Source organism: Polyodon spathula, chromosome 16 (genome assembly GCF_017654505.1).
Source record: "Polyodon spathula isolate WHYD16114869_AA chromosome 16, ASM1765450v1, whole genome shotgun sequence".
Lineage (NCBI taxonomy): Eukaryota > Metazoa > Chordata > Actinopteri > Acipenseriformes > Polyodontidae > Polyodon > Polyodon spathula.
This window is the reverse complement of record NC_054549.1, coordinates 14369548-14393220: the sequence shown is the minus strand read 5'-3', so window position 1 is coordinate 14393220 and position 23673 is coordinate 14369548. Positions and strand designations below refer to the sequence as shown.

Genomic DNA, 23673 nt, shown 5'->3' with positions numbered 1-23673 from the left:
GACATCATAGCCATCCTAGTGGAGTTGGCAGCCAAGTGGTTTGGTATTTCTGTGAAAATGTTGCCTTCTACCATATAATCATAATGTTTAAACACCTCACTGAGACACATTCAAGACATAAAGCAGTTATTTCTGTGGCAGCTGTAGTGGTCAGTAACAGCACCTTTTTTGACTGGCGGTAGTCTTAAAATTGAAGAGGCCAAACTTGCCTACACAGGGAGAAAATTGTGACCATCAACATCTTATAAAATGATGTACATCAGATTTGCAGGAAAGGCAAATGATCTTTGTCCATTATTTATTTGATTTCCTGATTTAGACACAATGGCATTTCAAAAAGCTTTCTAGATTTTAAAAAATGGCTATCGTTTAACATAGAACACTATGCTTTACCAAAGGTTGGGTTTCTTAAAGGCTTCTTAAAGGAACTTCTTAAAGGCTTTCTGCATGCTTTCTTGGTCTGTGTTTTGTTCATCTTGAAAATTCACTGTGAAACACGTGCTCCCTTTCTTCATTGTTCCAAAATGACAATGTCTCTGATACTGAAATGAAATAGGAATTCACCTTTTTTTTTGTTACATGTATATAAAAGTATAGTAAACCAAGTTAAACTCTTTGGTGCAAGCATGTTAAAGTATGTTTAATCCCTAATACAAACTGGCTACGATAAATGTGCTTGGCACTGTAGTTTTGCATGTACAGTGCTATGGTGTTTATCAAGTACGCAATTTATTATTATACCCATCTGTTTAGCGATTAACTTTGCTGAGCTTTACTGTGGTACACAGTAGGAGTACGCGTTTATATTAGGTAGTATAGTAATCTATCTGTAAAACGTACATTTTGTGTCTTGGTTTATTTTCGATAGTACGCTGTGAGTTAAATGCTATGAACCCTGACGCCCCCTATGTACTGCTGTGTGAACCGCTACAAGGACTCTAAACCGCATGCATTGGAAATTTAATCTCCAGTTACCCTTCTAACTATATAACTATGCACCTGCTCGTCAACAACTTTAAAGTGTGTTCAAGTAAGCCAATAAACTTTTTGTTCTGCTTAGCTATATTTACTCAAATGTAATTCTAACTGATACAATGGTGGAATTTACGTTTTTGCGCACTTTCTCTTACCTGTTGTGGTCTTCCAATGCAGGACTAGTTACAATTTCTCAATCTGGTTTGGGCATTGCTGTTTCCTAGCAACAGCATACAGAAGCAGCGCTACACGCTTTGCTGTGCACGGAGCCTCTTGAACCGAACATTAAACCTGGCTGTATAAAATAGCTTTTAATTGTTTAAATATTAATTCGGTTGCAATTACTTAGTTCCGTGTCCCAAAATGCACACATGTGGATATATTAGGCTAATATAGCCTTAACCGTCAAGCCACAGTGATCTACTTACTTAACAGTATGGGTTTGCTGATATCCATGTTACTGCGCATAGGAAATACATCCATGCCAGCTGTTTTGGATTGTAAGGATAATGTTTTAAACATATTAAAAGCCAGATAACCCGCCTTTCTGTGTGTTCGACTTGTAGTATTTTGGTATTTGAGTCGGTGTATGGTCTGTTTTTATCGCCACTTTGAGCTAAACCTGCCTGAACCCAAGACACCGTCAATCTGGTTTCCCCAGACACCCATTTTCTGTTTTTTTTTTTTTTTTTTTTTTAATTGAGTCCTGTCAGTTAGTAGGCCATAAATGCATACGAGATGGGATTTGCAGTCTGGAATGATTCTCACTGTGTTGTTTTGTGCGGAGTTAAATTGTAGCAGTGAATCATAAACATGCATTTGCCAGTTTGGCAGTGTTGAAAATAATTAAACAAACCGCCGCGTCTAAAATAAGTTGAAAAGGAAATAAAGTGAATTTAATTCACTATGAAAACAAAAACAGGAAACAATAAGTAATGCACATTAAATACATACAGCAAAATGGAGCAAGTTATTATTATTATTATTATTATTATTATTATTATTTATTATTATTATTATTGTGATGAACACATCGAAAACAAACCTAGGGTTATTTCCAAAGCTAGCAGTTACTGACCTTGATCCAGTAACAGTCAATTTAATATCAATAACAACAACACAATAAAGTTTTCATTTTGGCTCTGATTTAGCCCACACAGCAGAAATCACGAGTTGATACGACCTGCAATGTGTTTGCTGTTATGATTAATTATTTACTTACTGCATATACGTTCTATTAGATGTGTTTTGTTTTGTTTTGTTTTGTAATGGTACGTAAGGTCTGCCTGTGTAGGTTTCATACACGCAGACTCAGAAGTTTCCAGATGTGAAATCAATGTGCCGGAACAGAAAAGGGGTGGGGAATTGTAGCAGCAGGCTGATAAGGGCTCCTTGTAACCTAGCAACCAGCCAGGCCTGCCATTACAGAGGGGAACTGCTTCAGCTGTGAGCGATCTGCTCGAATGTCTCAACTTCACTTCCTTCGGAAAAAGGTAAGGCGTCGTTTGTTTTTGTAGATTAAAAATAGTATTTACATATGGGGCATTTCGTGTTTTCCAGACGCGTTTATGAAACTTGAAAAGCACCCCAAATAGGAACGCATTAAAGTTTGCTAAAATAGCCTCGTGATTTATAAGTTAATCTTGAGGGCGGTGTTTATTTCAGTGTCGCGTACTAACTACCTGCATGTAAACAAAGCATTTTGGGAAGACACAGTGCTTTTGGCAGTACAGCATGCGTACGCCGAAACGTGTGAGCGGCAAGTGTTGTGTCAGTTGGCAGTGGCTATCCATGCTGTTTAGTATTGACCATTGGTATTTTATGTTGGATCGACGATTATACAATTTTTCTAAGTGGGTGCTTCAAACAGTTTACATATATTTATGTTAAGCTGGCTAGCACAGTAAACGCTGCCCTGTAAATCGGAGGTAACCGCGCTGAATTTGCGGTTCTGAGGATGGGGGGGACGGCTTTTGTTTAATTACGCAAGATAGGCTACTACCATTTTAGTCATCCAGAATTCTAATTTAAATTCTTTTCCTACTAGGGTTCGTTCTCCCGGCAATGGCGGTCCAATGCATCTTAATCTTGGCAGGACTTGCGTTTCAATTTCTCTGTCAAACTCCTACAATTCTGGTAAGGCGCTTCACAGTATGTCTCCCACGTTCTTTGTAAGGATGTCTGTTGTGTATAGTAAGCCACAGCCCGCCCCCCTCCCCCCCGTTTAAAACCCCGCCTTCGGATTTGTACAGGATAGAAATAGGGGGATTACCAGTCCAGACAATCTCCACCTGTTATATACCCTACTATGCAATGTTACGCAAACTGTCAATCAAGCAGTTGCATGCATCATAAGTCATAACATATATCATATGATACCCTGTATTCTAGTCATAGGCACACGATTTAAATATTAGACATAGTGTGTTATGTGGTTAACACATTGTATTTTAAGATTTTAATCCTGAGAGAGGATTTTATTCTGTTTAAGAATCTTACATTTTGTAAGTAGCAGTGCAAACAGTGTGTGTGTGTGTGTGTGTGTGTAATATATAAATAAATATAAATGACACACAGGATTTTTAATACAAAACCAATGCAGCAGAATAATCCAATTTTGGAGGATTTAAATCATTGGAGAAGCCACATGGAGGTGGTGGGGTAGGGACAGCAGCAAAGGTCGTGCAGTAACTCAGCACAGGGATAATTAGGGTGACTACAAATTGTGACTACACAGCTGAAACAATACAGTGTACTACTGTATAGCTGTTGCATATGTCGGCTATGAAGTAAACATTGAAATGCTGCTCACTGTGCACAGAAAGACATGGCATCTCCAATAGCAATGTCAAACACAGAAACATTTTGAAATGCCATGTTCTAGATTATTTTCAAAAACTTGTTCTACTTATTATCATTATGCCAGCTGTCTTTTTAACCAGTCAGATTGCAGCAGTGTTCAAAGTTTATTGTTGCAGGACAGTATATTTTAACAATAATCTGACCTAGCTCTTTTTTAGTTTCTAAAGCTTGCTAGTTCGCTGTTTTACAGTCTTCTGATAAGTTGCAGTGAATAGGCACATGCTTACACATTTAGTGTTAGGAAAAATTACAAATGTTAAAATATATTTTTCAGAGTTTTATTATAATTAAGCTTTTATTATTTGACTTGTCTCTAATATTAATAAAAGATGAGTTAGCTGTTAGTCCTGACTTGTCTGCCTTCGACTGTGGCCCATTTATGGCATGGGTTTGTCCAAAATGTATCTTCTTGTAGCAGAATGCCAATGAAATTCAATGGAAGAGAGATTCCACCAGTCCTTTGTCGTTACTGTTAATTACCAGTAGAGGGCACTGTCATACACTCAGTTACGAGTTTTAGGTTTCATGTAATTGAGCAAGTACAAGTTGGAACATTCCAGGATAACATTATTTTCAACCTACCCTACTTAGTATTGTTGGTAACGCTACAAACACTTTGATTTGTTTTAATGAACTAATCATCTTTATGAATACCCTTTTAAGATATTTTTATGTCCTTCTTTTTATTTATTTTTTGATTCAATGCATTAGATACATTTTGTTACAAAGGGATAATCATTGCAATTTAATCAGGTAGTGGAAAGCTGACTCCTATAGAACTATGGTATTTTGTTAATCCGCTACAGTTGCCTGATTGTGCTACACTGTCTCTGTCTGTGTATGTGAATATTACTGTTTTTTTTTTGTTGATAAGGTTATGTTTCAGATGCTAGTCATTCATCGTCTCCTGTCTCTTTGTCAGTAGCAACAGGTATATTCTGGCTTGACAGTTTCAGATTTTCTTACTTCAACATTGTGATTTTGTGTTTTTGATTTAGTTTTTTCGATTTAACCCACACATCTCAAACTTGTTGATTTATCATTTTACTTGGATAAAAGTGGTTGATTTGCATTGCTGTTTTTTTGCAATCCTCCCAAGTTTCAGTTCGTCTTAATGGTTGCAGTAACTTTCAGGATTGGTGTCCATTCCTGTTTTTTCAAGCCCCATTCCTTTTTAAAATGAATTCCAGTTCCAATTCCCATTCCCTTGTAATCAAGTCCAACATATAATTGATTGTTAGCAATTTGTCAGTCAAGGTACCTTTAACGCTTTGAAACGGTATTCTGAGCATTTTTTATTTCAAGCATTGCCAGTGCTACTAACTGGTCAGATTAGCCTATTTTTTTAGTGACATTTCACAGCTCTGCTTTAATGATCTAATTGCCAGCTGATTTGTAATTGCATGATCTGTTAGAAATGTTCATTTTTCATAGCCTCACGGTACCCTGTTTAGCCTAAAGGTTCTAAACAGCAGCCCAGAACAGCATTCCGCTATGCTTTCCTATAATGAACCTGCATGTTTTAGTGAAGCACAGCAGTTATTAAAGTCCCCCTTTGTATTTGTTGCAGTCGCTCTGGATAGAAAACCGTTTTCTTGCTGTTTTTGGTTGGTTCGTTTTACACACAAGCACCGGTGTGTTTGTGAAATGCTCAGTTGCTCTGCCCACCCAGTGTTTCTTTATTTCAGGGTGCCTCTTTGTTTCATGATGACTGCTGCATGGATGAACTGGATGTGAATGGAACCTGTCCAGTTAACACTCAGTGCAGACCAGGTAGATAAGAGTAGAAACTCTTGAAACACTGTGAATACAGCAACAGCATAACCTTGGGTGAAGAAAAGCACACACACACGTGTGTTCAAATGTATGTAGCGTTTTATGTGTTTGCATAACGCTTTGTTGTCAGTGATGTTTAGGGTGGAATTGCTAGAGGATGTTTTGTGGGTATTTATTTCTTCTAGTATTAGATGTATTCTTATATCTTGGACGAGATGGGAGTAGGGGGAATTTCCGTCACTCAGGCTTCTGGGAATAATGCTCTTGACTAAGCTTGCTGCTGATTTTAATTGGGTTCAGTACACACCAGCTGGGAACTTTTTAATGTTGCAAGGGCAGGGGTGTGTTTGGGGGGTATGTCCTCTTTGTCAGGAAGCTCATAATAATAATAGTAATAGCTTTCAGACACATTTCAATTGAAACAGGTTGAATCTAGTTTAAAATGCCTTTTTCAAAGCAATTTGGTTTGCTGGAAATGAGGAGTGCTAGAGTCCAAAAGTGTCATCTGTCCTGTAGGTTAACTCTTTCAGTTGGATGTATAATAGTGTTGAAAGTTAGCAAACAGCATGTATATAAGGCAAACCAACTAAGGATTATATTACATTTTAATTTTCACAACAATAACCAATTAATGTCGCATTCCCAACATTTGGAAGCTTCAGTTGGAAGTTTTAAGTACAGTATCTCCACGAGATCCATAGGATAACAAATTGTAAATTAACATTTAAATCATGCTAATGAACTTTTTTTTTTTAATCTTTTGAGCATTATGTAACTTTAGTGTTTGTTTTAACAGAAGACTAGTGTTAAACTGAACAATTGTTTAATTTGTAATTGTTTCTGTACATGCTTAGTTCTCTAGGGGCTGGTTTTTAGGGATACACACCTAATAGTATTATTTTTTTATTTCTTATCAGGTTGTTATCGGCATCAGTTTGAGAATGGCACCACATGCCTCCAGTGCAAGTCTTTAATACTGCTGTATAATGTGACAGAATGCAGCAACAGTAAGTAACCTTATTTTTTATTTACTTAAACTTTAAAATTGGATACTTAGTGCGTACTAAGTCTTTTAAAATCAATTTTCTTGACATTATTGCTGTTGTCTTGTGCTCAATTTTCTGTTTCTTTTTTCTGTTTTATTTATTTTATGCATTTCTTCTGAATATGCAAATATTTCACAACAGTAAAGATAATCTGCTGAATCCTGATACCTTTGGGTTGTGGTTTATGTTAGACCATTGGAGTGGGTTTTGAATTGCAGGACATGAATTCATAATATGCCACAAATCCACAGCAGCTTTTCATTTGTAAAGTTGACAGAAATGTCTGTAAAAAAATAAAAGCACAGATGCAAAATAATTACTGATTCTGCTTTACTTTCATCTCCGGCTTCCCCAAAGGGGAAGTCAGTTTCAATGACACGGTCCATGGATTTACTTATCGAAGGGTATTTACAGTGCCGTGTCTCCCTTGAGGTGCAAAGTCAGCAGCAAAATAATTAGATCAAAGCTAATTAAACTGGGGGAACTCAATTAAAATTACAGAAATTGATTACTTTTATAACAGTTCTAGAAAGAATCTCTTCTGATATATTGATATGGTTTGCATCTTGTTAATTGTAAAACTGTTAAAGCATGTTATCCTATTTCCCCACTGACAGTGAACTCCAATGAAACCTATTTGTGGACAAATACAAGCACTGCAGCACCACCACAACCCACAATTGGTAAGACAGCACAGTTGCATACATGTTTACTAGTCCATCTGATATTAATGTTGTTTATCAAGTGTGTGTTTAAGTTCTAATAATCTCAGGGTATACACTCTGCATGCAAACTTTCCTTTGTCTATTCTGTAGCTTATTTGATTAATTCTAGTTTAATGTATCACTCTTAACGTGCCATGACCCAACAGAGAATATTGTATTTACCTGCCCTGTTAGGACAGTGACATCATCGCTTTTTTTTTTTTGTGTGGCAGGTGGACCAGCAGTAGCAGCCTCTCTTCTCTTAGGAACGCTGTTTATAAGTTTGTTTCTAATCCTGTCGGTGGCTTCCTTTTTCTACCTCAAACGATCCAGCAAACTTCCAGATGTTTTCTACAGACGAAACAAAGGTACAACCCTTATTCTTCACTATATAATCCAAAGGCGGAGTAAGTGTGTGCTGGGCAGATTCTTTGCCCTATTGGATTTCATTTTAATACAGTAGGGGGAGTGTAATAAATTCGTATGGCGAGGAGTATGCTTGTTATTGTACAGAGTAATGACCCAATACACTGACCCAACAGTCCTGTTTTAAAGTAAAACAGTTCGGATATACTGGGAATTTTACTGCATACACTATAATTTTGTATCAGTAATAATCATAAAGTAGATACTACCTCTAAAGTGTCCACATTCATACAAGAATCTGTTATTTTTTTTAAGCAAAAATAATTGCCCCTACCGTGTTTGATTTTTCTAATGCTTGTGGATATAATTTATTGTAAAACAATAATGTATTAGGAAGCCAATATAAACTGTACAAAATGCATTCTTATATTTAGCCCTCAAGTATGAAATTCACATTTACATTACAGATGGACCTGATGTTGCTCTCTGTACTTTGTAACAAAGTGTTTTTTAAATACTCCAAGGTACACAGTTTTATATAAAAAAGTAAACAATAAATGACAGGCAGTGTTTTATCGCTGTATTTCCATCTCATGGATCTAATAGGGATTAGTTTTTATTTCTCTGTCAGATTGCCTCGTGGGTTTAAACAGCTTTCTAATACACTGCCTGTCCTTCATTATTCTCTGATTTACTCTCGTAAGTACTGTAATGTCAGTGGTAGCTGTTTCTAATGCTGAAACCAATCTACAGTGTTAACAATAAAAACACAAATACTGTGCATTTAGGATTGTTTTTATGTAAGTGAAACTCTCTCTCCTGTGTTTAACAGTTTCTTGCCATACAGTTGTTTTTATTGATGTGTTACTGAAGTTGTACCTTATGATGCTTTTCATTTTTCCTTTTGTTTTAGCATCTATACTGCAACCCAGTGAAACAGTAAGTTGTATTTTTTTCAAACATCTGTATTTGTGTGTGTGTGTGTATAAATCCTGGTTTTATTAAAAACAGTGTCTTTCCCATCGATTGAGATGTCATACTTTCACTTTAGCTTTTGAATAGTTTAAGAACTACTCATCCAGTTGAGGTGAAATTTGATATGGGCATTCCTTAGAACCAATTTTCTTCACGGTATGCTACTTTTGTAGGTAACTTATTAGTTTGTCTAATAAAAGCACTGTGTTAAAAATTGCTCACCCAAATTTGATAGAACTTTGCAATTGGTACAATAGTTTATTCCACATACTGTGAGTGTAGGGTTAATGTGTGTGATTTGAGATAATCTGACAAACCTTATGTTGTTTCAGGCAGTGATGATTCCTACCCCAACATCATCAGGTATGATTTCAGTATTAATTAGTAATAAAATCTGCTTTTTTTGTAAAAGCATTATTCTGTCTAGCTCTAAAATTAATACAGAAGAGCTACAATTTTTTTTTTTTTTTGGTTGCAAATTATAGGTCATAATAATCATTAACAAATGTTGTTAGACTTGGAGATGCTTAGATTTCCAAGAGTAAAAATAGCATTTCACCTTTAACAAAACCAACACTAATCACATTTATTATCAGCACCTTTGTCAGTGATGTTATTAGAAAAAAAAAAGTTTCCTCCTGCACAGGAACAGAGTCTTTATTGTCCCAAAGTTTGTGCAAGCAGACTTTTTACCTGTGCAGTAGCCAAACTGAAAGCGCCAAGAAAGATAATACACATGTGACCAGCATCCATGTGAGGCCCGTGATTCACTTCTAATGGTGTTCGGAGGATAACCAGTCCTTGTTTCTTTCTTGGTACCATTCCAAGGAAATGTCAACCTGATTCAGACTCTTCAGGTTGTCCTTCTGCGTGTTTTTGCATTGTAATGTAATATGGTCATTGATTGTTTGTAATTTTCAGCAGTTGCTGAACACAACCCTAACCCTTCGGAAATGCACAGAATGACATTTTATTCATTCGATCTTATACATTTTTGAAAAATATAAAAATACATTATTAATTCAGCAGTTGATTTGGAACTTTTTTTTGTACTAATGAGCACTTGTTTGCTAACGGTGTGTTAAATTTAAAATCACTGTATGTGTCATCTTTAAAATTGTTTGAGCATATTGTAGATTTGTACAAAGAAAGAAAAAAGGTTTTGTATTATCATCATCAAAAAAAAGAGTATTGCAATAATACTAACAAACCAACTTCAAATTTGTTAAATTGCATTGTTTTTAAATGTTAAAGGAGTTTTAATAAATGTCAAAAGTAGCTGTGGATTCTGCAGACCTGCCTGTAACATCAGTCAACCTGTTTCCATGCGTATTCCCCCTGATCTTCAAGATAAGGCTTTTTAATGTATGCCTGTGGTATTTTATAACTGCTAACTTCAATGCCATTGACACAGATAACAATATAGTGCTTGAGAGCTAATAGAAAAATATGGAAAATGTGTAATTAATTGCTTTTTAAATGCATTTACCCATTTTATATATTTCAGCAGGATAGTAATATGCAGAAAGACTAATACTGAACTTAACTAAAATAAAGATTAAAACAGTTTCAGGGCAACAGGGATCCTCGGGACCATGTACACCACAGTTTCACACCATGTACTGTACAGTACAATATATTCTAGTGTAATAAAAATGCATGTCAGTTTTTCAGGTGCTATCACTATGACGAATTGCAGAAATACAGTACTAAAAGAAATTTGAATTTGTAATTTAATTTACTAAGTTTCTTTTAGTATTTCTACAGTTTGCACTGTTGCATTAAATGTGGATGGTAGGACCCAATTCTGCTTTTGTTAATACATTTAATATCAGTCATGTGGTTAGGTATAGAAGCATGGAAAGCTGTTAAAGAATTTGATACTGCCGTCAAGAGTGATTTCAACCCCACCCCTCAAAAAACAAACAAAAGCAATGTAGACATGTAAGCAAGCAGAGAACTCATGCAAAACTAGTCGTCTGCAATATTCAGAACCAAAACAGTGGTACATGCCTATCCTAGCACGTAATTCTTTCTTGGATGTCTTGTTTACCGATTGATTTTTAAAATGTAAGCCATGTTTGTACAGTGCAAATTCATCAGATACAGAACTGTTCTTTAACACATATTGTAAGGCAGGTGTTTTTTCATTTCAGTATTTGAAAATTGAATTTTTTTTTTTTTTAGTACGGAAGCCAAGATATGTAAGAAGGGAAAGACCTTCAGTCATATCTACTTCAGCTACAATGTCATCAGCCACAACCACAAGAGTGAGCAATGTGTAAAGGTTTCAGCTGTAAAAACATGTGACTTAAAGACAAAAAAGGATGCTCAAAGGAGTGGTTTTCTTCAGTGCATGAAGATAAAGGTTTGGACAAAGACAGAGCGTAATAGTTATTCCATCCAGTTTGTGCAAAAATACTGTGGGCACCTAAGTAAGAAAAAAAATGGGGAAGAGATGTTAACATGTAACAGTATTTCATTGTGATTTGCAATTCACTGCTACTTACTAGTCTTACTTCCCCATTTATATTTGGCAGTGTGGATCAGGTACAAGTGGAAAATGTATATAGCTTTTGTTTGATTATTTTCATGTCTTTAATAATGCACTCCTAGGTTTACTGAGCAGTGAAAATGCACTATTCGTCTACTTCTGTTTTCCTGACGAAAGCTCTTTTAATTTTTTTTAAATGATTTATTTATCTAAATGCTGTAACTGGTAGAAACCCTTGAGCGGGAGGGTGTTTTTTTTTTTTTTAGAAATAAGTCACATGCCAAAGAATTCTATTTTTTATTGCCAGGAACTAAATGGACTGCCAAGAATAATTTTGAACTTGGATACGCTCTCATAGATGGCTTAGTTGCTCAGGCAAACTAATTTAGTTTAGTTCATAGTTGTTGATCTAAAAATCATATTTTAGTCCTGCAGTTGCCTGGTTATGAAATCCATGTGGGTCTCTACCACGCAGTCGGTGTTTTGTTAAACGTCCAGGGCTGTAACCTTCACAAAGGACGCAATCTAGAAACTGGTTATACGTCAATCACTACAGGACAACATCAGAGCTTAAAAAAGAAAGTTGCAACTAATGTTGGTCTAGAGTAGACTGATATTCATTCATCAATCCTATGCAGTGAAATGATGAAAATAAGATTAAACCGTAATCTTCCTACAAGAATGGCAATCACATGAAGATGTAAAAGGCTCTACACTTGAAGAGTAAGTAGCGGGGTTCCGAAAAATATAGCGTAGTGCTGTTGTAATATGTTATTTCCTTGTCATACTCAATGTGACATGTCAATCCAATTGACTGCCTCTGTGTTAGGAAATCTAGAATGGTGTATTGCCAAATGTTTATTCGAAGTAAAATTATTTTTAAAACCTTTGTGACAGTGTCAAAGTGGTTTGCACTTTCTGTACTTATGCTTCATCATGTATGTATATAATCGTTTTAAATGCAGTTTGCAAACAGTGTGCCAATATTTCTGTCTTAATGTTTTTGATTTTGTATAGCATATGGCATATAAAAGCCCTAATTTATAATTGAACATAACGTTGTATTAAATATTCTACATGGACAACTAACGGCCTAACAAGAAAATGCATTTGCTAGATCACAGTGGGGTCTGATTTCGATCCAAACGTTGATCGTAATAACCATCTAAATCTATGGCCAAAATTCTGCAAAATGATATTGCAAAAGTCTACCGGAAGCCATAATAGTAATACAATATTTCATGTTAGATTGTGATATGACACAAAATGTCATATTTTTTTCAATTTTAGTTTTTTGTTAAGTATATGGGAAAACTACAATACAGTATGTAATTCAATATGTTAACGTAACATTATTCAGCAGGTTTCATTTTACTTTTGTAAAGGAAAATGAATCTATTCTGTAGGGTGATGCAAAACTTTTGGCCGTAGCTGTATATTATATTCTATTTTACTCAAAAGCATCAATGCATTGATCACATTAATATTAATATTACCAAATACAATAAAAATACAGTGGAGCGAGATTTAAATCAGGTTTATTTATCTTGGGCCGGTGCTTTCAAGATCTGCCGCTGTTAAGATTTGTAAACTAGACCCCAGTGTCCAGTATGTTTGATATCTAAATTTTTAAAAATAAATAGAATTTGGATGTTTGCTTCTGCAATGTGGGGATTGCTCTCTATAGTGTACAGAACAGCATACTTGTTTTATTAATAAACTGCTTCTCTGCTGTTTTAATTCTGTGCTGTACACCTTTGTACGTACGATCAGTGTAAGGGTCTTTGATGTGATCTCTTTCAAAAACTATTAGGAGATAATATCCTCCTTTCTGAAACGCCACTGGCAGTTAGTGAGTTTGTCGGTTATTCAAATTTTAAACAAATATATGCAGAGGCATTTCCTTAACCAAAACCCAAAGCGCAGATATTTCCTTGGTGGTGTTGAATTCAATGGGCTGCTGTTAGGTTTATATGATTTAATCTGAACTTGTCATGTGACCAAAATGCTGTATTACCAGTAGCAAATTACATTTCCCTCCATGGACTATAATGAAGCCCTTTTCGGGATTTTTACGTAAACAATATGTACAGCACTGTTTTTGTGTAATAGAAGAGAGGAAGAAAAATTCCAGTGCTGTCCTTAGCAAGTTGGGGGGTGGGATGAGAACGGATACTGTCATTAGATACTTTGTATGCTTGGTATAAGACAGCATAAATACTATTTTTATACTACAGCTGTTATACAGCAACTATATGACTTGTAATTGTGTACATAAATGTTTTGTTTTTTTATATGGAACATGCTGCATTTATTGTTTTATTTTGTACCAAGTATTGCCAAATGTAGTTTTTGTATGTGTTAATAAAATGTGCACCTTTGTGGATAATTATGCTTTCAAAATAAACATTTTTTTCTAATGTCTTCTCAATTTGTATCTTTTTGTGTGTGTGTGTGTTTTTTTTTTTTTTAAACTAATTTTAATTAATGTATTTTTAATTTTACATGCAGCAAAAAAGCAATGAAATGCAGAATACATTTAACAAAAAACCAAATAACATAATTCTCATAATTTATCCTGTACATTTCATAATGATGTATCTGTGAATATGTAGCCGCTTGGAAAGTAATATAGTCTGAAGGAAAGTTTCTATAAGCTTATGAAAAACCTGCCTATTCTTATTATATGTTTTATGAAGCAACTTGTATAATTCCATCATTTTAGGTTGAACTTGTTATAGACAGCACATCTTACATCTTGTAAAAAAAGTTTATATTAATGTAGTTGGCTGAATCCTGTTGTGAAACTGGTTTTGCCTGTATTGGACACATTTTCCAGTAAAAGTAAAAAGAAAAAGGGGGGGGGGGGGGATCCACAAAGTAAAGCAGGGCCCCCCTCCATTCCATAAAGGTCCCGAAAGTGGGAGAGCTACCTACAGCCACGCCACCTTGACAGTGTCTGATGTATTTCATTGTATATTTTTGTGTTGCTTTTTGTAGGGAACTAGACACTGTCCCTCTACCAAAGGAAATATTCATTTGTATTGATTTGTAACGATTGTAAAGGCATTGCATCGTACGTCAACATGTTAACGAGGTTAAATCACAAAGTTAAATAAGCACCATCAGGTTTTTATTCGGTATTGCCTAAAATATGACTTTTAAGCCTGCTTCATCTTTGATACTGTGAATTCTCTATTTTAATAGCAGCTGGTAAAGGACACAATTATTTGTTTTGCTTAATATTTTAAGATGAATTTAAACAAAGGTTTAGTGAGTGAATACCAGGAATCAATTTGCTTTGTAAATTTAAAGTCACATTTACGGTTAGTTAAATTTGTTAGTAATTTGCATTATTTTGATTGATATTTTACACAACCTTATGGCTTTTAGCTGGCGTTAGGTCTGTTGGTACACATTCTATAATGTTTGGAGGAAATGTTTACCTCCTGTGTCATTTGCTTTCCCACACAGTTTGGAATGAAATTTAGTACATGCAGTGCTTACAGAACGTGAGTCACATCCTCACTCCTTCATTTAACAGACAATCCCCTGCTGACAGACAATCTTCTGTTATCATACACTGTACTGTTACAATGTTCCCACAGTAGAGCCCACTGGCTGTGAGTTTCCAACACCTGCCTGGTTTGTTCTATCACAATAAAAATCATAGCACGTTACATCCAGGTACGCTGGAATATTTACAATAAGAACTGCACCTGCACGCCGGTCTCTCCTAGACATCTGCTATTGTATTATTGCACCTAGCAAATTTGCAGAAAGACTAAGGAGGGTCAGTCTCAGAACTGAATGGCAAGGTGTGTTTAGGATTGTGACACACTGACCACTACAAAAAAAAAGGAAAGCTCTCATTTTTTTTTGTTTATGTCATATTGCTGTGATGGTCCATTATTATTTTTTTGTTATGCATTCTCTACACCAGCTGAATTCCCGAAAGTAATAACTATTTTACCACACAAAGAAGTAGCAGTCACAGGGTTTTATCACATGTAGTACATAATCAGGAACAATCAGTAAACCAATAAACTGATATGAGACAAAGACATAACAGATACAATACATCATTTCTAAAGCAGTTCTCATTGCAAATCTGTTGAGGTTAACGGAGCAGGCAGTCAAGTAATACATTTAAATTAATATTGGTGCAAGTCAAAAGCAAATGTTTTTTTTGTTAGAACCGGAATGATCTTGTTTAAAGAGAGCAATTTAAAACCAATGGTTGCCTGGTAACAAGACAAGAGGACAATTACAAAAAGAACACTAGTCACAGCTTGTAGTTCTGTTTAATGTGGTCTACTGTAAGAGGCTGGAGCAGCACTGAATTGAGGGCAGGGGTACCCTTTTGTGTTGGAGATGTAGGGTTGCATACACCAGCAGTGTGTTTTAGTGTGGATTTCAAACCATGCGCTGATCAGGAACCAACAACTAATACAAAGTAATCGCTGTATGTGGGCCTTTGGACTACAGGCAATAATGATATTCCAGAACATTGTGTCTTTGTTATGATCTACTCATAACTACTGCTTACTGTGTGTATGTGTGTATGTGTATGTGTATGTGTGTATATATATATATATATATATATATATATATATATATATATATATATAAAAAAACAAGTATATATTTTTTTGTTCATGTTGAATCCATCACTTCCATGTTTTCATCCAAGGTACAAATTTAGGTAACAATTTAAATTTGTACACATAAAACACCTGTTTCTGCAGTATATATATATATATATATATATATATATATATATATATATTAGGCTACTGTTGAGAACATGTGTGACAGGATAGCATCACGGCCCAGGCTGTCACTGGCAGGAATTAGAGACTCTGAGTCAAGAAGATTATTTATTAAAGCAGACTAGACAACACTATTACAATACACATATCTGGCACTGCAATCATTGGCCTAAAGCCTCACCTTTCAAGGTAGCCCTGCCCATAAGTTAGCTTGCAGATAAGTGGAGAGGCTGACCATGGGGAAGCCATGGCCAGGGGGGCAGGATAGCTGCCCTCTCCCGTTAGACGAAGCCAAAAAATCAGTTGGAGGCTGGGGAGGAGGAGGCGAACTCTGGCCCACAGCGGGGATGTAGTGGATTGAGGATCCTTTCCTTGCCTGATCATTGGACGTATTGTTTACTGAGGGACAAATAAGAAACTAGCTATTCGATTATCAAAGTAGTCTGGTATTGGAAGAGCCTTGAATATGCTTGATATTTATGTGATTTGATCTAAGGTTTAAATGCGTCCCCCTGCCAGAACCAGCGTTTTCCTTCATTTTGCTAGTTATATAACGTTCAGAAAGATAAAGGGGGTAAGTCTTACATTGGTTCAAACAAGAAGGCACAAATGGCCCTTTTACCAGTGTGACCAACACAGAATACATCATGGAAACTAGTGATGTGTGCCACAACAGTGCTAATCCTCAATGCGGCTTGCAGGGTCAGTGTAAGTCAGCATCTAATGTACAACAGCAGCAGAAAAAGGTCCTAAAACCTATAGATGGAATAAGAAGCCTGGCAATACGAAATAAAGGAACAGTTTACAAAAAACACAATAAAACTATTGGTTACTTCTTGACAAACGGATAAAGACGCTTATCCGAAGGAGTGTCTATGGAACACCTTCCTAAAGGAGAATATTGAGTTATTATTGCAGCATTAACACTTTTTCGTTGTTTTTGCAAATGCTAAATTAATCTAAATCTGCATGCATTAAACATTATTATTCTTGACCAGGAGAACAGGTCTTAGTAGCAAGCAAACATACAGCAGAACAATTAAAGATATGGCAAAGAGTGATATAAAACAAAGACATAATAAAGACAATAGCATTGGGACAGCATTCTAATGTAGCTGCAAACCCTAGCAGATTCTTCATCAGACTAATGCTTTACCAGTGGGTGGATGTTTTCTGTATTTTGGGGGAGCGCCTTATGGCAACATTGTGTGTTTGCCCCACCCTCGCTGTGGATGTGTATATCAATCTTCAAACCGATCCAACACTGCGTTCACTTATCTAGGAGTTTAAAAACAGTATGTACAGTATGCTGCAATCAAAAAAGTGACTCAGTTTGATAACTGGACTACTTCCTCAAAAAGAAAATGATTTTGCACTTCCTTGACAAAAGAACCCTCTGTGTTTCACTATTCACTATTTTGTTGTTACCAGCAACACAAAAAAACAAGATGTAGATATTCAGCCGTTGAAAATTAAAGATATATGTTGAAAAGATAAGCAAACTAAATGTTTTCAAGTTAAATATGGGTATGAAACTAGTTTATCTTAATTGTTTTAGATTGTACTTTAGACACACAAAATACATTGTTGCATCAATAAGCATTACCGTGTACATTATATTTAAATGTGTTGACAGTTACACAGAAACATGGATCAGAGGGTACTATTTGAGGCACAGAGCATATCCTTGAACTCCATCACTACAGCCGTGTATGTGGACCATTTTTTAAAACCACACCTCAAGCCTTAACAGTAAGTAGACAATTAACTCTAAAAAGCTATTCCATTCTTCGGTGAGGTTATTGTTTGGGCAAGGTTCCTCCAATCAAACGCTAAATCGTGTGTTTCTGTTTGGGTGCTTCCGTCCTCCGCCAACCCTTTTTCCACACTCCTTGTAGTGCGTTGAGCTCGCTACCTCATTCTGAATGTAATTTGCATATTTATTGTCTGAAAAGACGCTCGCAGAGGCGCACAGGTGAATTCAATTCAAACATCCGTAGGGTACACAAGGAAACTGCAGGCATCGGTTCTCTTTAAGACTTTTTTTTTACTTTTCATTAAAAATAAAAACAAAAACACTTAAGACAACGAGTTGGAGTTTGCATTCAGATTCTAAGATCGGAAAGGGAGATTATATATATATATATATATATATATATATATATATATATATATATATATATATATATATATATATATATATATATATATATTTATTTGGTTTTAGTACTTTGGAAGAAACCTAAGTGTTTGTGAACTTCAATACGTCCTTTGAACTCTCGTGTCGCCGTCACCTTGACTTGCAACAGTTCCCAAGGATAAACTATTGACAAAACTTATTATGAATATACTTAACATATTATTATTGTGTAAAGTAAAACTTATAGACCGACATGTAAAATCTGTACATTTTTACCCAAATGATCTTATTGAATAATAGAATAATAATAATAATAATAATAATAATAATAATAATATAATAATAATAATAATAATTAATGAATAAATGTATCTGCTACCAAGTTCTCTGTTTTGCAACATAACCTCAATTACATTAAGCTGAATAATTTTTTTTCTTTGGTAGATTTACGTTTTAGCATTATGAAGTAAATTTATTTCTTGTATTACTCTAATACGCACACTGATGTGGTGTGTGGGTGTGTGTGTGGTGTTGTGTGTGGATAATATATATATAAATATATATTCTATATATATATATATATATCATTTATATATATTATATATATCATATATATATATATTATGGTGAAATCTATGTCACATACTTTACATACTTAGTTTACTTACAGTGTATGAAATGTGTATTTGATCTCATATGAAATGACACGCTTACCATGCTACAGTAACACTTGAATAAGAGTATGGTAGTTTATTTAGAAGTGCAGTTTACTTTAGCTGTTATTTTTATATTGTTCAATATAATATTGAACCCCTGCAGTACGTAGAGTATGAGTTTCATAATACATCAGCATATTGTGTGTGACACTTGTATGCCATTTCCATATGGGATGAATATGCTTGAAAAAATAATAATCATTCTATACAGCCATGTAGATAATTGCTCTGGGGTGTAGTTGTAAAGCAATCAAGTTTGATATCCTTCTTGTTGCATGCTTGCTGAGCAACTAAATGTTTTGGTTGTCATCCCATGCCCATGATAAATGCCCTGGTTTCTATCTTGCTAACTTGCTAATAGTATTTTCATAGATGCAATTTAACTGAGACAGTTTTACTCTGCAGTACAATTGTATAGTGTATTCTCAATGAAACCTCTGTCTATTCTCTGTTTTAAGATGTATATCTTGTTTCTCAGTCCCCAGTATGCTGCATGTTTGCATGACCCTATGATAGCTTCCCCATTCTTCCTTTTTTTTTTGATAGTTTGAAATATGCAGACTCTTTCTGGTTAATAAATGACCAGAAAGGGTTTACGCTGGCTGAGCAGTAACGTTTAGTACCGTCTACAACCCTTTACAAAGCTTTTTATAGGGTTAAGATAGTTCTGCAAATGATCACCTAGCCACAGAAAAGCACGGTGCTTTTCAAACACAATGCTGCTATGGTCCAGAAGGAAGAGCGCCCCCTGTCTGGCAGATGGCTTTCACATATACCTGTAAAGCACCTGAAACTCATTATCTGTGTAAGTGCAATACACGTGCAGAGAATCCGCAATGACTTTGCTAGTGGGGTTTTTATTACATGCTCTTTCCATTGAGCTGGTTGGCAGTATTGATTTCAATTCCATGTATGTTGTGTTCACATTGCACTAGTTCAGTAGGCTGGGTAGGTTCTGCGTTATCTAGCTGGAACCGGCTTGAGCACGCTGTCGTTCTGCTGGGTGCTGTGTTGGCCTGGTTAGAGATTTCCTCATTGTAGTTCACATTACAGCTTGCCTGTTAAATTCTGTGAGTTCACCTTAACAAAGCAGCCACTGTCTGCCTCCTCTTGTGGAAACTGTATTTGGGTGGTTCTCTTTGGTGAAAGAGAGGGAAACAAAAGTTATGTATCCATAGTGCAGTAATATAAGCCTTGCTGCATATAAACAGCTCTTTTTATAGAACAACATTTAAGCAAGAAACTGGACTTATAGTTTCACCTCTGAATTAATGATGGTTGTTTCAAGTTTAGGCCACAAGCTTGCACAGATCTTGCACGGATCCCACAAACACAAAATGTAGATATTTTAGTAGCATTCTAATTTCGGATCATTATTGGTGTGCTGCATCTTTAGAATGAACAACAATGTATGCCATAAAAAGCTTAAGAATTATAACTGCCTCTGCCAAAAATCTGCCTCACAAATAAGTTTTATCAGTTTCTAAACTAGTTTTGAACAGGAGGTAAAAAGTAAATATTTGTGTACAGCCGGCACTTACAGTAAATATGCACTAACACCGGAAATAGAGGTGCATTGAAATATACGGTTCATTGTTATCCTGAACCACAGAGAGAATTCAAAGCACAACACCAAACTTTTAATGCAGTATTGCAGTGTTATATAATGTAATGTAACGCAATGTATTTTGAGCAGTGCAAAATACTTTTTATAAGGGGCTTGTTACTTAACATTTTATTAAAGTAAAAACCGTGATACATCTTGGCCATAACTCTGTTATCTTAGGTGATATGTTCAAACACAATTTAAAAAAATGAACTTTAAACTTACAGTGGTTAACAGTTATTAGAAACAATATAAGTTTGGTATCTAAAGCCCATGTATTGAATTGCAGGTATCGGATGACGTTACAGGCAAACAATAAATCTGGTCTAAATTTACAAAAAAAAAAAAAAAAACAGACACAGCTCATACAGAAAGTTACAATAAGTGACCTGTGATACTAAATGCTGGCCTTTGTGGTTGCTAATGATTCATTGTCAGTACTTTGAAAGCCCTCCTGTGTTCCTCTCATAATCGTACTTGACACTTGGCTTTAGTCATACTGAGTAAAACGAGATATGATTGGCTGTTGGTTCTACACAAATGATAAGAAATGTGGTGAAACAGAGCTTAAATCCACAATTTCCTTTCACTTACTGTACCTCAGAAACCTAAAAGCTGGTAGTGTGGTCAGCTGTCTCTAACAAGCTTTGAGCCTTTGATGCTCCTGCTTGATGGTCATGTTGTGTCTGATTCCAGTAGGGACGTTAATGTCTTTTCAAAGTTCAGTTTTTACAGAACCGTTTTTTTGTCCTTGTTTTTTTCAGGTGAAAGAAAATGTCCGTGTTGCCTCAGGTGGTGTGGCACACAGGTTCTTCTCTGGGTGAAGATGCTGAGAAGAGTCCAGACCAACCAGAGTGCTCCATTTGCTTCAACTCCTATGACAACATCTTCAAGACCCCCAAAGTCTTGGAGTGCACCCACACCTTCTGCTTGGAGTGCCTCGCCAGGCTGCTGTCTGCCGTGTCTACGGAGCAGAGCACCGGACACATCCCCTGCCCTTTCTGCAGGCATCTCACCACCATCCCAGAGAAAGGGCCACCCGCACTCACCACCAGCCAAGAAGTCCTCTGCAAGCTCCCAGCCCACCTTCAGCAGGAGGAGCCGGTCTGGATGGAAGGAGCCATGCTGTGCTACAAGAAGTCCCCTGACTCCAGCACCTCTGACTTCTGTATCTGCATAGACATTGGGATTACAAAGGCAGAGAGCGCTGCGGAAACGGCCCCGGCACCCTCTCGTGGCTTCCTGTCACGCTGCGGTTTGCTGAACGACTGGAAGAGGTTGCTCCTCTTCATCATACTCATGATCATGCTGGTGTGCATCATACTGTGGCCCCTGCAGTGCGTCTTTACTACGGGAAGCCTTAGATGCTTTAGCAAGTCAAACGCATCCCTAAATAGTGTGACAACTATTCATCCCACCAGGAACTGAAACCACTGTAGTGCTCAGCCAGTCGGACACTCTGCATGCGCTTCAATGCAATGCACCGCTTTTACTTGTGGGAGTGATTAGAATATTTGGTATGTAAGGTTTAGAAACCTGAAGCTGACCTGATGCATTACTTTATTGAATGACAGGTCGTTTCCAGCACGCTGTTTTGTGTGTGTCTGTCTATATATACTAGAAAACCACCCCAGAGTATTTGCAATTCTATAGAAGCTATGCAGTGTCATACATTTATGGTTGTTTCCCACTGGGTGTAGCTTTTGATATCCTATAGCTATGGCTAAAGGTTTTGTATCGCGTAGAATTGTAGGATTGAGACATAATTTAAAAAACAAACAAACAAAAAAAAACTGTATGAACATAATTTAGGTATTTTACTTAACATAAAATGTAATCAAAGAAACGACACAAATAAGTCTCGTAGAAGCCATAATGCTAGTACAGTATTTCCTGTATTAAGTATATGGGAAAACTACAAAGCAGAATGCAGTTCAATATGTTAACGTAACATTGGTACTGCTAAAAGTTTACTTTTTTATTGAACAAAATGTTTGCTCTTTATTGTTGACTCCAGATGGTGGTGATTTCTGTGTTTAACCAAATGGTTCTTGCACAGTGCAGGCACACAACACACTGGTCTATGCAAAAGCCAAAGAACATTAATAATCTATGCATCAGAATGAACTATTACTAGCATCCAGTAACAATATATAGCATGCTGTAACATCTTGAGCATTCAGTGTATGTGCCTGTACCCAAAACGACACAGGCTATGGTAAAATGTAGTTGTAATATATTCTATTTAAAATGGGGTTTGAATGCTGTGTTGATGCAAACCAAAATACTGTGCACATACGATTTCCCTGTTCTAAGCCAGCATTCAATCAAATTGCCTTATCACTGATGTATTTTCATCAAAGGGATTACCGGATGAATTCAGAGTCTTGAAGTTAAATTGGAGTGAACAGTAGTGTAATTACCAGCTGGTTTCACACACTTGTTTAACTAAAATAAGAGGCTGTGGAACCAGCCACAGTGTAAGTGTGTGTTGGGAAGGAATGTTAAATGATGCATTTATTATGAGTGCAATAATACCAGGAAAGGCTGTTAACTTCACTAATGCAGTTCTATGAGTTCTTATACAGTAATCATTCCAATGTATTGCCAGTTGTCATTATGTACAATTTATTTTCTATTGCAGAAATCATAGCTACATATATACTGCATAAGTAAATCAGATGTAAAGAATACTGGGAAGTGATCATCATGATTTTAAAGACAGGTGAAGTGTTTGACCTGTTTTGTTGAGATAATGGAGCCCAAGTGCTGTTTCTTATTGTAAGGATTTGGTACTCCACATAGTCCCGTTTAAGAGGGCTAACCAATGCTTTGAAATCCATTTGTACCCCTCTAGTATTGTCTCTGACATCTTTTCATCGTCTGCATTGTTCCAACCCTGTTCTGAATTGTTTAATTTGACCAATTAAACCCCCACCCAGACCTTGAAGTATTTTTTTAAGTAGTTTAACGTGGGTCTTTCTCCTCCTTTTTAGAGTTAAAAATGTGCACTGTCGCCTGAAATGTGTGCACCAAGCACACCCAAGCAGAGCATAACAGATACAATAACAAACATTACGACACAGTTTTAGTACTTGCATGCAGTAATACAAAACAGTGTTTTAACATGTCACTGTAAATAGTGTCATATTCCATAATGAAAAAAATGTAAGGCCATAAATGTATATTTTGTAGATTGTAAATGTCATTGTTATGGTACTGTATTTTTGCATTTTGATAT

The 23673-nt window shown here is 36.0% G+C and overlaps 2 protein-coding genes across 4 annotated transcripts; both read left to right on the top strand.

Annotated features, from left to right (window-relative positions):
- The first annotated feature begins 2302 nt into the window (after positions 1-2302).
- Positions 2303-12455, top strand: LOC121328215 (uncharacterized protein C1orf159-like). 3 transcript variants are annotated; one of them, XM_041272765.1, is made up of 9 exons: positions 2303-2468; positions 3023-3111; positions 5526-5610; positions 6531-6620; positions 7277-7342; positions 7597-7731; positions 8643-8668; positions 9037-9067; positions 10892-12455. In XM_041272765.1, exons 2-9 carry the CDS (start codon positions 3040-3042, stop codon positions 10987-10989), a joined length of 603 nt encoding a protein of 200 aa, XP_041128699.1. In that variant the 5' UTR covers positions 2303-2468; positions 3023-3039; the 3' UTR covers positions 10990-12455. The 3 variants fall into 3 exon arrangements, with proteins under 3 accessions (XP_041128699.1, XP_041128700.1, XP_041128701.1); XM_041272766.1 differs by lacking the exon at positions 3023-3111; XM_041272767.1 differs by lacking the exon at positions 5526-5610 and having other exon boundaries at positions 2304-2468.
- Positions 12456-17661: 5206 nt separating this feature from the next.
- On the top strand, positions 17662-23673 carry LOC121328404 (RING finger protein 223-like). The gene is made up of 2 exons (XM_041273044.1): positions 17662-17722; positions 21197-23673. Exon 2 carries the CDS (start codon positions 21207-21209, stop codon positions 21858-21860), a length of 654 nt encoding a protein of 217 aa, XP_041128978.1. The 5' UTR covers positions 17662-17722; positions 21197-21206; the 3' UTR covers positions 21861-23673.

Coding starts and splice junctions, on each gene's coding strand:
- LOC121328215 (XM_041272765.1), top strand. CDS start 3,040: ATGGCGGTCCAATGCATCTTAATCTTGGCAGGACTTGCGTTTCAATTT. Junction 6,621..7,276: donor TGTGACAGAATGCAGCAACA/GTAAGTAACCTT, acceptor CCCCACTGACAG/TGAACTCCAATGAAACCTAT. Junction 7,732..8,642: donor TTTCTACAGACGAAACAAAG/GTACAACCCTTA, acceptor CTTTTGTTTTAG/CATCTATACTGCAACCCAGT.
- LOC121328404 (XM_041273044.1), top strand. CDS start 21,207: ATGTCCGTGTTGCCTCAGGTGGTGTGGCACACAGGTTCTTCTCTGGGT.